The 14,772-nt window shown below is 43.5% G+C and overlaps 1 protein-coding gene across 1 annotated transcript in view; it reads right to left on the bottom strand.

Annotated features, from left to right (window-relative positions):
- Positions 1 to 14,772, bottom strand: part of CRYBG1 (crystallin beta-gamma domain containing 1) — a 209,465-nt gene that overhangs the window by 53,924 nt on the left and 140,769 nt on the right. Inside the window, exon 3 of the mRNA XM_009242117.4 lies at positions 2,647 to 4,256. Coding sequence (XP_009240392.4) covers positions 2,647 to 4,256 — 1,610 coding nt within the window. The remainder of the gene's footprint in view (positions 1 to 2,646; positions 4,257 to 14,772) is intronic.

Here is a 14,772-nt window from a genome sequence, read left to right as displayed (position 1 = left end):
TACCTTAAATTTAAAAGGAAAATTAATTTATAAGCATTTCCTCAAAGATCAAATTATGAAACCAGTGAGATGATTAGAAATAGAGAGCTTCAATTTGCTATCAGTTAATCAGGGATGGTCACATACCAGAGTATATACTTTTTAAAAATTCTCACTAATCATTTCAAGGAAGGATACTCAATTCAAACATCGAAGTATATCTTATGATGTAAATAGAAAACACTACAGGTTAGCCAACAGGCTACCTTAAGGACAGGAAACACATATCTGCACATTAAATATTTACACCAAGATCAAAATAAATTTTACAACCAAACTTTCTGTGCTATTAAGTTGTGCTACCAAGAGTCACTACAATTAACCTAGTTCAGACTGATTAAAAGGAAGGCTCCTATAATTCATGTTGTAATGCCTTCATTATGAGACAGGGGAAAATAATTTGGAGTCCAAAAAGCCATAGTTATATTATAAGAGGAAAATTCTCCTTATTCTACATATACCATTTTAAGAATTTCAACATTCAGCACTTGGTAGAGAACTTGAAGGAATAATTTTTCTAACAGCATAAAGGAACATGCTACTTCAGTGTCATTTTTCAGGAAATATGAAATAGTTTTTCTTACTCTTCAGTCTCAAATTGTTTTAAAGAATAATCTGATTAACATCTTGCGATATGGTCATAGGAAGAATTAAAGGGTCTGAAAAAACCATCAGTCACAAAGAAATGGGTCAAAGGACTAGACATACTTATTAATTTTTAAGTCAATAATTTGCCAAATGACCATGTGCAAGGCACTGAGCAAAACAAATACATTGAATGTCTGGTAAAGAAAATTTTTAGGTATAAATTAATCAGAACTGGGAAAGAGATATTTGGTTTAGTTCTATTACAGAGAACAGCAAACGAAGAATTTCATTATAAGATCATCTTTCCTGTTTGTTTAGCCTACTATTTCACAGTGTAACATTTCTGGTTTTTCTACTGGTGTCTTCTAATTGGAAGACAGGTGAACCATCCTTCATAAGGTACACAGCAATGTTTCTCTAAGGCTCACATTTAGGAGGCTTTAGCATTCAATCACACTGGTCTTCTATAAATAATAGGCATCATTCACCCAGCTTATTTCTCTGATGCTACCTACCATTACAGAATAAATCACTGACTATATCAAAGGTCTCCAGGTTGGCAGTTGGTGAGGTAGTTAAGTTATTCATTAAGCATACTTCCCTCTCAGAGTTCTCAGAGTTCTCCCAATCAGAACTCTCCTCTTCTAAAGCTTACTTATCCAAGAAATCAAATAGAATGACAGAAACCATTAAGTTCAAGAATTATAATGATAATGTTGTTAAAATACCCACTCTTTGAACAAATATATGAATGGAGGAAAAACTTAAGCACTTAATCATTATTCACCTGTGCTAAGTAGGAGTGGTGAGGGAGCAGAAGTGTGGGAAGGGAGGGTCTTATCAGTTTCATAGAGTACCTTCCCTATCCTGTCCACCTATACAAATTGCATTTATCATCCAGGCACAAGGCCCAGCTCCCCCAAAGCACTAGCAGTGATTTCTTCCTCGCTAGCACTTCCCCAGGCTTTACAGATGGTAACATTCGTTTGGCAATTTCATCAGATATATCATCTTGTATTGTTAGTTGATTTGTGTGCTTTTTGTGTGCCAGATGGGGCTATAAAAATTTCAGGGCAATATCCTGAGTCATAGTTGTAGAGTTTTTTTCCCCCACAGTGACTAGCACAATATCTTGCACAGAAAGTATTGTGAAATGAATAAACTTAACAGCAAGTAGTCACAGTTGTTTTGTGCTTTCATGCAGCACAAGGAAGAAGAAGCAACCAAGATACATAAATTAGGGACTTTTTGAAAAAGGCTTAGGCCAATAATGCACTAAGTTCCATAAAATGTTTTGGAATTATCTTAAACTCACACCTGTCACAGCTGCTTTCATATAGCAAATAATCTTCCAGTAAGAACACTGATCTTTATTTCAGTAACTGAAAACTACTTTTCAACCTGGGTCCAAAAGTATCACCAGACTCCCTAACATTATAAAGGGGAAGAAGCAACCAAGATACTTGTATTATGAAATTTTCTTGTGTGTGTGTGTGTGTGTGTGCGTGTGTGTGTTTAAGCTTTTTGCCAATAAATGCACTGAGTTCCATAAAAGGTTCTGCAAATTCTCTTAAAACTCACACATGTCAAAGCTACTGGATCGTATTTAACATGTTACTGTTTGCTCCATATTTTGAAATTCACAGCACATGCATTTTAAGAACATCCCACGTTGGAACACCCTTGTACATTTTGAATAAAGAATAGAATCAGCTCATGTCAGGCTGTGAGGTCTTATCTCTCATCCACATAAACGCTGAGCTTCAAGGGATATCCTATTTTTACATTCGTTAAACTTAAATCTTGTGTTAAAAAGGGAATTAACTGAGGAGGCTGCCACAGGTGTCATCTTAAATCTCGACGGTGTAAACTGGCCCTTCACTATCTTAAGTTCAGCATGGAGGGGAAAGTTCAGTGACCAGACATTTCTTCCACAATGCAAAGACCCCGAGTCTCTCACAGCGGACCCCTAGCACGTGTGCGGACAGCAACTCGGCCGGGACTTGCGCGGCTACTTACAGGGTTACTTTAGTGGTCACTGTCGACCTGCCCACGCCGAAATGGTTCCTGGGCTTCAAGCCGTCGGCGTCAGAAGCTCCAGGCGCTCCGGCCGCTCTGCCCAGCTCTCTGCTTCGACCTCCCTCTGCCCGGCCATCGAAGTGGTTGGGGAGCGGGCCCCTCTTGTGCTCGGGCTTGATCTCCGGCAGCAGTGAGCTGCTCTTGACCGGGAGCTCGCGGGGGACGGCCCGCGCCGCCTCCTCCCCGCTCTCGGCCGCAGCGCCCTTGGTGACCGGGCCGGGATCGGGCACCCTCTTGGGTGGGGACTCCTTGGCGGGAGCCCGGGGGCCGCTGGCGGGCGGGGCGGGCACGGCCTCGAGGGCACGGCTCCTGCCCTTCCTCTTCGTAGGGGACGAAGCCAGGGGTGGCTGTTTGCTTCGGTCCGACTCCCCTCGGAGCTGCCCTTTGGGACCGGGGCCGGGCTTGGACTCTGGGCTCGCAGCGGAGGCAACGCCCCCGTCGAGGGCTGCCCGCGTAGATTTCACTTTCTTTTCCGCCGAGGCGTTATCGCTGGCCGCGTTTGGCGCCACCTCGTCGTCGAACACCGCGTTGTCCCTGGCAGGGCTCTCAGGGAGCTCGGCGTCCGCGCCGGGGGAGTCGGTGGATTTCTGCGACCTCCTCCGCCTCCCCGACCTGCGGCCGCTCGACCTCTTCTCCATGTCGTCCCAGTCACCGCAATCTTCCGCCGTGGGAGTAATCACGACCGGCTCGTCCACTTGTGCCCCCTCAGTCTTACTCAAGTAGATGTCCAAAGTTAGCACCTTAGCAGGGTGGGCGTGACCCTTGGGGTGGGCTGTGCAGTCTGACTGCGCGGAGCTGGCCGTGTGCGCTGCGCCCTCGGCCGGAGGCTCACCTGGCAAATCAGACGCGCCCTTGGGAGGCTGGCTGCGGGCGTTGCGGGGCCCCAGGGAGCCTTCTTCGGCACACACACTGGGGGCTCCGTTAGGCGCCTCGCCTAGTCCTCCCGCGGGCTGCTCCTGGGTGGGCGACCCTGGCGCACCCCTCACACCCAGGAAAGCCTCCTGTTCGTGGCCAGCACCTGGTGAAGCGTCCTCCCCCGGACTGCGGGCGGGCGTCTCTGAGTTCTCTTGCCTGGAGGAATTTCCCGGCGAGGAATGCAGCTGCTTGGCAGTGGTGGTGGCATCTGGGAAAGGCTCTCCCTCTGCCTCCAGAGGTTCTAATTGGGGTGAATCATTTTCATGGCACTGCTGCACAGCCACAGCCGCTGCACTGCTGCTCCAGCAAGGTGACAGCTCGGCGTCAGGGGGGGCTGCGGGGCCACCGCTCTCGGGGAGCTCGCCCTCTGCCTCTCGGGGATTCTCCCGGGGGGAGCCATCCTCGCTTGTGTCCGTTTGCTTCAGTTGGCTGCTCTGAGATCTGCTCCTCTCACTCTCTCTCTCTGGGAGCTTAGAAGAGGCTACCACATCTTTGGGAGAGAGTGGTTTGGCATTTGATCTGGTGGGACTCTCTAACCCGTTTCTACTGTTTCTTCTCCTTCCTGCAGTGAATAGAGTGCCAAGTTTCCCCAAAACTGGCTTCCTTCTGTTGTCTTCTGGAGGTTGTGCTCTGGACTGAAAAATAAAAGGGATGAGGAGGGAACATATGAGAATCTGGTGTTTTTCCCCTTAGACGTACATTACAGAACTACCAGCCAAAATGATAACAGACCAGAGTTTCTAATTGAAAATGATAAAGTTATGTTTATGTTACATTCATTCCAACAAAATAAACTCTGGTTTTACTTTTGAATTTTGCTTAAACACCTTAAATTTCTGGCAGTAGTCAGAATAGCATTTTCTTTGAATTATAATTCTTGTTTTTTAAAGGAAAATTTGAACGGTCCAAATAATCACATATACAAAATAAATAGTTCCTTGCCCTCTCTAGGTTTTCTACCTTCTTCCTCAATAAAGATGCAATTTATAAACAGCCGTGCATGTGACCATGGGGCAGCAGTAAACACACTAAAGTATCCTAAGGCGGACTTTTTCCCGAAACACCGCTCTTTCTTTTTGTAGGAGGGAAGGAGGACGAAGAAAAAAAAACGAGTCCTAGCAGCCTTCTCCTCCAGAACAGTAAGAAGCCACCTGGGTTCAACATATAGTACTTGCAACATGAAAACCTTAAGCAAGCTGGGAGGAAGCGAGCACCTGGGCCCCGCCTTAGCCCGGGCTCCAATGGGAGGAGCGCGCGAGCGTTCAAACACCCGTGTGATCTCGCGGCTGCTGAGCGCACCGGAAAGGCTTTTGCCTGTGAGAGTTCCTACCATGTGAACACGGAGGAGTGCGTGGGGGTAGCGGGCGAGATTGCAGGGGTGACCGCCTTTGCTCACCGCCCGCTAGAGCCGAGGAGGTGTGGCTGAAGGATGCGCTTGGGACTCTGCGTACTCCGCCCCGGGACCCGTTCCTGGCCACACGTGTGGTTCCGGGGGCGCACGGAGCCCCAGGGTCCGGCCCACCCATGCGAGGGTGGCGCACCGGGGTTTGCCAGAGTGGGGACTGGGTAGGTGCGGGGTATAGAGGTGGGCAGGAAGAGGAGGAGGCGAGCCTGGGAAAGTGAGGGAGCAGGGGCGGCGAGCCCGGCCTGGCTCCTAGGAGAGGGAAGCGTATTTGCGTAAGGACTCCTCTGAAACCAGGCCAAACGTGCGGCTACTGTATTTCTTAAGAATACAGTATTTCTTAAGAATGAACTCTTATATTGAAAACCGAGGTGCTAGCTTGAGTCCTGGCGACGCAGGAAAGAGCCCCACCTTTCCTGGAAGAGGAACATTCAGGACAGTACCGACTACGGGGAGGTTCCCCAATCACCCTTTGAAGCTCCATTGCGTTTGAGTTACATGCAGCAAATGGACTTTGGCGATGGGAAATAGGAATGATAACGCATGAAATTAACAGGTCAACAAGCATTTGTTGAGACAGTCCTGGTACTGTAACATAGTGTCACCCCGCTACAGCCCAGTAAGGTCATGCTGTTACCACACAGATGAGGAAAGGAAGCTCAGCCAGCCCATAAAGAGACAAAATTGGGGTTGGGGGGAGAGGCGGTCAGAGCAGTAAAGTCAGAATTCAAATCCAAGTCGCCTCCTGCCCACCCCATGCTCCTTCCATTCCGCCACAGGGGCCCCTTTTAGAGGCCGCGGAGGTTCTGCCGCCACCCGAGAACCACAGTCGGCCCAGAGGAACAGACTACGGGTCACCCACCCCCCAGAGTCAGCTCCCGAGGAAGTGCGCATGAATCAGATTTGCTCTCAAGGTTCTAAGACTCTCCTGGTCTTAGAAGTACCTGGTGGGCGCTTTGGGACTAGACAGCTGTTGCTGCTGCAATGAACCAATGGTGCAGCCGCTCGGAGCTCTTGTACCTGACGTCATACGATTTTAAAATCTAACCAGATTTTGATTAATACGATTCTTCAATGGTTATATAAATAATATAGGAAGAATTCGAAGTATGATTTAAGGGAAAAAATTAAAATATTGTAACTTCCTAAGGAAACATTTGGATTATTTTACAAGTCAAAAGTATGACATGATTTTTAAATCATAATACATGTTTACTGAGCTATCCTTATGGATCAGGCCCTTGTGATTCACACACTTTCATTTTATCTTCCCAACAGCTAGGTAGGTAGTCTTTTTTTAGTGCCCATTTGTCCAAGGTCCCACCACAGGTAAAGTCTGACTCTGACAGAGAGCTCTTTGTCTCTGCTGTCTGGACAGGCCTTCAAACGTATCTTGAAGAAGTAGCCAGGGAAAATAGGTTTGAGTCTTGGCTTAATTCCATTCCCCGTCAAAATAAAACAACTAAGTATATATATTACTCTGTCCTGCCAATGATGTTGCAATCTGTTTTCCCATGCAGCAAAGACGCTTGATCAGCAGTCCTCTCTATGCTCAGTATAGGCATTAAAACGAATTTTTTTTTTTTTTTTTTTTTTGGCTATTAGATGCTTTTTGCAAAACTAGTTGCTTGCTCTTCAACTTGGCTCAACTACTTGACTCCTCCTCCCCTCCGAGGGGTCAGCCTGTTTATCACCAGCCAGACTGCTGAATTTCCTAAAAATACATGAATGTTCATAGTGGCTTCATTCATTCATAATAGCTAAAACTGGAAACAGCTCAAAGTCACTGGACACAGCTTGTGAACAGATAAACAAATTGTGGTACATCTACACAGCAGAGTATTATTCAGCAATAAAAAAGGAACAGACTTCTGAAACATGTAAGGATATGGATGCTAAATGCTTTTGAGAAGCAGACTCCAAATGTTACATACTGTATGGTTACATTTATATGACATTCTAGACAGTGCAAATCTAATCTATAATGATAGAAAGTAGGTTGGTGGTTGCCTGAGGGTGGGGTCAGTTGGTGGCAAGTTGTGGTGGCGCAACAGGGAAGAGGCACAAAGGAACGTTGAGGGTTAAAGTTCTACATCTTGATTGTGGTGATGGTTACATGTGAGTACATATCTTTCAAAACTCATCAAACTGTACATTTAAGATGGGTATATATAAATGAAGTTAAGATACAATCTCTTTAGAAACAGAGTTTTTCCCCTGGGAAATAAAGAATAGAAATGCACTGTGTGGCACAATCCATCTGTCTTGGGTGCACATTTCACAGGGTCTCACTGTATTGACCAGGCTGGAGTGCAGTGGCACGATCACAGCTCACTGCAGCCTCAACCTCCTGGGCTCAAGTGACCCTTCCACCTCAGCTTCCCAAGTAGCTAAGACTATAGGCATGTGCCACCATGCCCAGCTAATTTTTAACTTTTTTGTAGAGAGTTTCACCATGTTGCTCAGGCTAGTCTCAAACTCTTGGGATTAAGTGATCCTCCTGCCTCAGCCTTCCAAAGTGCTGGGATGATAGCTGTGAGCCACTGTACCTAGCCACGTTATGCAGTTCTTAATGAGGGATCTAGTGTCATTTCAAATGATAGACTCGTTTACAGGGGAATGCAGTCTTCTCCCATGGGACCAGGTCCCTGTGGATATCCAGGATCATATTTCCAAACAGGATCATCTGAGCAGGGCTCAGAATGCCCCATGCCTCCTGAGTAAAGCCCTCAGTCACATCTTTGAGGAACACCCCTTCCTAAATGCAATACATATTTCTTTTCAACCAGGAATTGTTTCTTTCCATTGTTCATGGGGAAACTAAGGCAAATGGAGAACAAAAAAACTAGTTGGCCTGGGAGTTGTCAGAGAGGGACCTTCTTAGGTTTGAGCCTTTGGGTCTGGGGTCTTAAACCTAGGATGGGAAGCCACAGACCCACCACCTTTCCAGGCTTGATGATAATTTGCTAGGAAGGGGAGTGTTTTGCAAAGAGGCCATGAGTGACCATCAAGCTTCTTCATGCTTCCTCAGATTCCTCTGCCCCTGGCTTTCCCACAGGCCTGGGCAGGGTCCTGAGGGTTCCCAGGCTGGGTGTTCTCAGAGCACATGCAATCCCAGGTCCTCCTTTGTATTTACCTTTTTACTGTGTATTTTCTGCCCACCTTACTTAAGGCAGCCTGCACACCTTATAGTGCAGAACCTGCACTTGGCACCCTCCCATCATCCATGTCCAACTGGGATGGAGCAGTCCACAACAGGACTATTGTAGAGATAGCACATGGGTTGTGTGCTAGGACCTGCTTTAGAGTGTTCTTGTTGGCTAATATGAAATGTGGCTCATTAGGGGCACATGTAACCATCCACAAGATCATATTCCAGCAGCGTGTAGAGGCACAGGCAGCACTAGCTGCAGTGCTGTTGGGTGATTCTCAACCTTCGTGGTGTGGCAGCGCCTACCATATATACTACTATATATTACTACTATTACCACTTAGTAAATGTTACCTTGTAACATTTGCTACCCATTAGTTAAGGAGATAATGTAAATGTTAGAGGTTTTGAAACTGTTCTGGTTCTGAAGCTGGCCGAATCATGAATTTTTTCTTTTTTTCCTTGCTTAAATAAATTCTGCTAAATTTAACTATCTAAGGGTTTTTCCTTTTTATAGTAACTATGGGAACAAAACTAAGTTTTTACATTTTAATACAATTATGGGTCATTGACACTTGTTCTATGTTTATAATCTATTTACATCTTTAAGAAATCTAGACTGGGTGCAGTGGCTCACACCTGTAATCCCAGCATTTTGGGAGGCCGAGGCAGGCGGATCACCTGAGGTCAGGAGTTCGAGACCAGCCTGGTCAATGTGGTGAAACCCCGTCTCTACTAAAAATACAAAAATTAGCCTGGCATGGTGGTGGTTGCTTGTAATCCCAGCTACTCAGGAGGCTGAAGCAGGAGAATTGCTTGAATCCAGGAGGCGGAGGTTGCAGTAAACTGAGATCACTTCATTGCACTCCAGCCTGGCTGACAAGAGCGAAATTCCATCTCAAAAAAAAAAAAAAAAAAAAAAAAAAAGTGACAGAAATCTAATAACATTTTGAGTAAAGTGATGTTTCTTATAAAATAAAATAATAATAAGTTTTCCTATGTTTCCCACCTTTTCATTCCCCAGTGAATGTAAGCTCCTTGAGAACAGGAAAAATGTCCTGTTGCCTTCCCAACAGCTAGCATGGGGAACTGACAGCTAGAGGTGGACATAAAGTATTTGCTGCTACTAAAGAATTAGTAACATCCCTCCTCCCTTTCAAAAAAGGAGTTGTCAATGCTCTTGGAGACAACTAGAAACATTGTTCTAAACAAATCAGAATGAAAATCTTATCTGCCTAAAACTTAGTGTGGTCAAGACTTGGCAGCTTTATTCTGCCTGAGTGAGGATTCCACGTGTTGATGGAGCTACTGGTGCACAGGTTTACTGCTGCCTCTCAGCCCAAATCTGACTCAGGAAAGTGGAACAAAATCTTGTTACATGTACTCACCTGTGCATCCTTCTAAAATGTGGTCATCAATGTACAAAAGTAACTTTTTTTTTTAAACACCTGTGATTCCCTAAGAGCTCTCACTTTGTTGATTTCTGAAAGATACCTTAGCTTTTCAATTCAGCCACATGGGAATGAGTCAACTGGATATTACTGTAAATGATAGCATTGGCCATGTTACTTGTTTACAACATATGCATATGTGTGTTTGTGCTAGTGAGCAACTTTTTTTTCTGAGTAGTTTTTTTGTAAAAAAAAAAAAAAATAGCATGAGTTGTGTGGCTTAAAAATACAGGAATTTTAGCTACTTTACACTTCAACTTTAAAAGTTAAAATAGGGGTTAGAAAATTCTGTTCAATAAAAGCAAGAAAGACTTCAGACTCGTGACAGCTAACTAAAGAACGAAGACGGGGAGTGGGGAAGGGGGAGAAAAAGGAGAAACACACACAGAAAAACAAGGCCAGGCATGGTGGTTCACACCTGTAATCCCAGCACTTTGGGGGGCTGAGGCCAGCGGATCACTTAAGGTTAGGAGTTCAAGACCAGACTGGCCAAGATGGTGAAACTTGTCCTACTAAGAAATACAAAAATAGGGCCGAGCGTGGTGGCTCATGCCTGTAATTCCAGCACTTTGGGAAGCCAAGGTGGGCAGATTCCGAGGTCAAGAGATCGAGGCCATCCTGGCTAACATGATGAAACCCCGTCTCTACTAAAAATACAAAAAATTAGCCAGGTGTGGTGGCACGTGCCTGTAGTCCCAGCTACTTGGGAGGCTGAGGCAAGAGAATTGCTTGAACCCGGGAGGCGGAGGTTGCAGTAAGCTGAGATGGCGCCACTGCACTCCAGCCTGGCAGAGCAAGACTCTGTCTCAAAAAAAAAAAAAAAAAAAGTTAGCCAGGTGAGGTGGGGCATACCTGTTGTCCTATGCCGGAGGATCACTTGAACCCAGGAGGTAGAGTTTGCAGTGAGCCAAAATTACACCACTGCACTCCAGTCCATCTTAAAGAAAGACTTTTATGAGACATCATTCTTTTTTTTTTTTTATAACTTCCAGGATATTCATTCTGAAGACTTTTAGAATTAAAGTTAAAATTGTATTTTCCCATGATAAGTGTATGGCAGAATATCATCTCAGTATCAGAAACACCAGGCAGATGAAGTTAAGTTTAAGGGAGGATCCACATACAGATCCCTGATACCACAGACATTGATTCGGAATAGGCATTAAAAATAAATTAACTATCCTCCCCACCTTTCCATTTGTGTTTTCCTTTCTGACATTGATTGGGATAATATATGTGGCCTGTTCTATACACACACACACACACACACATACACACACACAGACACACGCACAGCAAAAAGAATAAAGAAATGTTCACATAAATGAACTCTGATCTATTAAGCACAGAAGCTTTTCATTTTAACTTTTAAAATATTTTCTATTATATATGATTCAGTTGTCTAAGAGTATACTAGATATAATTTAGCTACTTCTTTATGATTCTGGAGACAGAACTATGAACCTCTCTTACTACATTTGTGCTACAATAGTGATTTCTTCCAGGGCTGTTAGAAGGAGTGAAGACTAAGGCTTACACTAAATGACCCACAGACTGTAATGAAAAGGTATATGAAACTGTGACATTTGGCGATTTTTGATCTACAGTCCAATTTCATATGATATAACCAATAATCCTTGATGTTAGGGCTTCAGAAACAACTTCCGATGCCACTCCTCCCAGTCTCCCAGGGTGGAATGTTTGCTTGCCCCATGCTGCTTCTAATATTTGTCACCACTTCTAGTGCCCACCCCATCTCTGATGCTATTTTTCTTTTTTTAAAAAAAATCTTTTCTCTGTCGTTTCAACATAATGTAACACATGGCTCTCTACTTACACTTCAATGGTTGTGGGTTTTTTTTGTTTTTGTTTTTCTAATGCTGTCACTTCAGGCCAAACAACATCATCCTGCTGGGTACAATCAAAGGTATACTATTGGGTGAAAGAATAGTGACAGACTTTTTAACTTCCAGATTAACTTGTGTCCTGAAAAAGAGGTGTCACTGAATACAAAAGCCATCAATTATAAAAGTTAAATTTTCATTCTCCCCAAAAGCTTCTTTTAAAAAGCAGACTCCCAGTTTCGGGTTGGTATTGTCTTTAAGTCATTTATACTTTGACAGAGACAAAGTGAAACCTAATTGTTTCAAGCCATTGACACATGATCAATCAGAAAGGAAGATAAAAGATAAGATCATGGAATGTCTGAATTGTAGGATCATTTACTCATTCATTCCACTGATAATTATTGAGTGTCTACATTGTGCCAGAATTTTCTCCTCACCTTAAAGAGGCAACCTGTGACCTGTAGAATCGAATTATTTTTTCTAAGACACAAATCAGGCTTTCTAAAAGGTAGCTCAGTATTTTTGCCTGTTAGAAATTATAATGTATCATTAGAAAAATAAGACTTTACTAGAATGATTAATATGTCACTTTTATGAAGGTATGGCCTACATGCTTTCTCCTAGGCCACGCAGTACAGCAATGGATGTGATAGCATAAACAGCCAATGAGCCCTCTCTTGTGATGGAGCTCTGTCTTTAGAATCCAGGTAACTGTAGATAGAGTGTGCTGGATCTTTCCGTAGGCTCACCCCGCCTCAGACTTGTCTGTGCCCCAGGCTCCCAGTTATGATGGAAGGTAGAAACTGACTTTCTTGTCCTTAGGATTTGGTTAGGTTCAGCCAGTGGGAGGCCCTGATTTCCTCCCTAATCTCTCCATCTCTTAGTTGGGCTCTGGGTTGGGTGTGGCTGGGTGTGACCAGGGCTTCTGCCAGGCAGCCCACCTCCACTGCTGTTCCCTCTCCCCACATTCCCGAGCCGCTTTCCCCTCTTGCTCCTTCAAGCCTAAGATGGGAAAGGACCTCACCAGGTGCCAGATGGGAAGGCTTCATTAGCTATTGCTTGAGGTAGAATGAAGTTTTGTGGGGCATGAGGCATATGTAATTTTGAGAGTTTTCTTTAAGACAAAGAACACAAAATTCTGGATTATAGATTTTAAGGAGAGGGCCTTGGAAGAGGCCATGTGAATGCAGAACCCTGAAGCCTAAGGTTTTTTTTTTAGCCCCTCTTGGCTTCCTTAAAACCTTGCCCACACTTTGTAAATAGTCCTTCACTACTTTCCTTAATTACACAACTTGAGTGTGCTATGTGTTTCCTGTGCTGGGATCCTGACTAATTCTACGGTGTGCCTAATTATGACTAACAAGTACTTCAGAAGGTTTCTCTACCTGTACTTTGAATAGTCTCCCCAACATTTTCTTTTTCTCACAAAGCTATCTGGCTGAATTAATTTGCTTTACAGTTGAGATGTATTATCCTAATTTGGTGATTTTTTTTCTTATGCATAATGTGTAACTAAAAGGAGATAGAGGAGTTTGAAATTTATAGCAAAAGTATTTCTTCTTCTACCTCCTGGATTATATGCATATCCTGATTAACATAATCAAATTACTGACAAGTTAGTTCCTAACTGAAGTTTAGCCAAACTGGAAAATGGAAATGTGTTCCTTGTGAAGTAGTCAAATTAGTTCCTTTTTATTAACTTGTAACCCAAAAAGTACATTCCTTATGCAATTTAAAAAGAATGATTTGTGCAATAATTCATGTCAAAGATCAAGAATGGTTACTTTAAAACACTTAAAAGCCACTGGTGAGTCTCAGAATCTAAGTACTAAAGAACCAAGGACTAAACTTCGGTTGGGTCATCTATGTATAAATGATATGATGCGGGAGATGGTGATCAAGTTGGGGGGAAGAGGGTGAAGTGGCCCTTGGAGACAACTGACACAGCCTGCCTGCCCTGACCAGGCACAGCTACAGCCAAGTCAGGGGCCCTGGGGCTGACTGGAACCCAGAAGAGAAATGATAGCTGGACAAGAGGAAAAGACAAGCCTCTCCAACACAGCACGGACTCTAGCTAGGCTGGCTCTGAGACTTCTAGTGACCTTGAGACCTCATAACTTCAGGTCAGTTTAGCCATGTTCTTAAGTGTGGATTTAATAGTGGATTTATTTCTAGAAAATGGAACAATCTTTATCTTTCCAATTAATATACACTGCCCAGAAATGTCTTAGTTTCTAGTGAGAATTGTTGACTTTCTACCAATACTTTTCAAATTAAGAAGCAGATTTCACACTTTTATGAACAGAACTCAGGAATACTACTAAATGGGATCAAATCACTATTCTCTCAAAAGCTGCACATCTATCATACAGGGTACTGAGAAACTCATGTGAAATGGTACATTCATGTGAACATCTTTTGAAAAGCACAAAGTGGCCTATGACAGTGATGGCTGGCTTTATTAACAGTGCGATATTTTGCTGATGTTTTGCTCAGGTTAAAATTATAGAAGCTAAGTAAGTAACACAATGAATTTATGGTTCTCAACTGGTTAGAAATAGATGAAAATGACAGCTTTATCAGACGTAGTTTCTAATACAGTTAACTTGTCTGCAGAACTTGGCATATCATTGCCTATGAGCACTCATCTTTAATGTGTCATGGCTAGAATAAAGAAAACAATATAAGCCTACTCTTTTTTTAATCTCTTTTTTGCAGCTCATAAGGTATGGAGGATATGCAAACTACGCAGGGTGAACACTTTTGAATCACCCTATGTAAAACAGCACTCTCACTTTCTATGATCTATTCTCCTTTATTTTTCTTCATAGCACTTAACATTACCTGAACCATATTGCATATATATTTGTATATTTCTTTATTGCTGTGTCTGCTTACAGAACATAAGCTTCATGAGGAACAAGAACGTTATTTTGTTCACCTGTGTCCCTACCTCTTCATCAATGCTTGGTACCAATAGGCACTTAAATATTTATCAAATGTACATATTTTCCAGAAATCCTTTATTCTCCAGCCTATCAACAATCAAGAGTCAGACAACAGTGTATCATGGAATGGACAGTGGTTTGGGGCAATCACCTATCACCGAACCTGAGTAAGCAACTTTCAGATAGAAACAAAGGCCTGTCTCTAGCCTTATTCTCTTTCTCAAATGACTCCCCAAAATCTAGTTTCTAAAATATTCCTCCCTCCTCTGGATTATTTTAAGGATAAACTGAAATGTTTGTAAAATGCCCAATACAATCTCTGGGGAAGAGAAGGGAAATGGAAAAGAAAACC

Source organism: Pongo abelii, chromosome 5, assembly GCF_028885655.2.
Source record: "Pongo abelii isolate AG06213 chromosome 5, NHGRI_mPonAbe1-v2.0_pri, whole genome shotgun sequence".
NCBI lineage: Eukaryota > Metazoa > Chordata > Mammalia > Primates > Hominidae > Pongo > Pongo abelii.
Note: the sequence above shows the minus strand (reverse complement) of the source record. Positions and strands in the feature narration are given on the sequence as shown.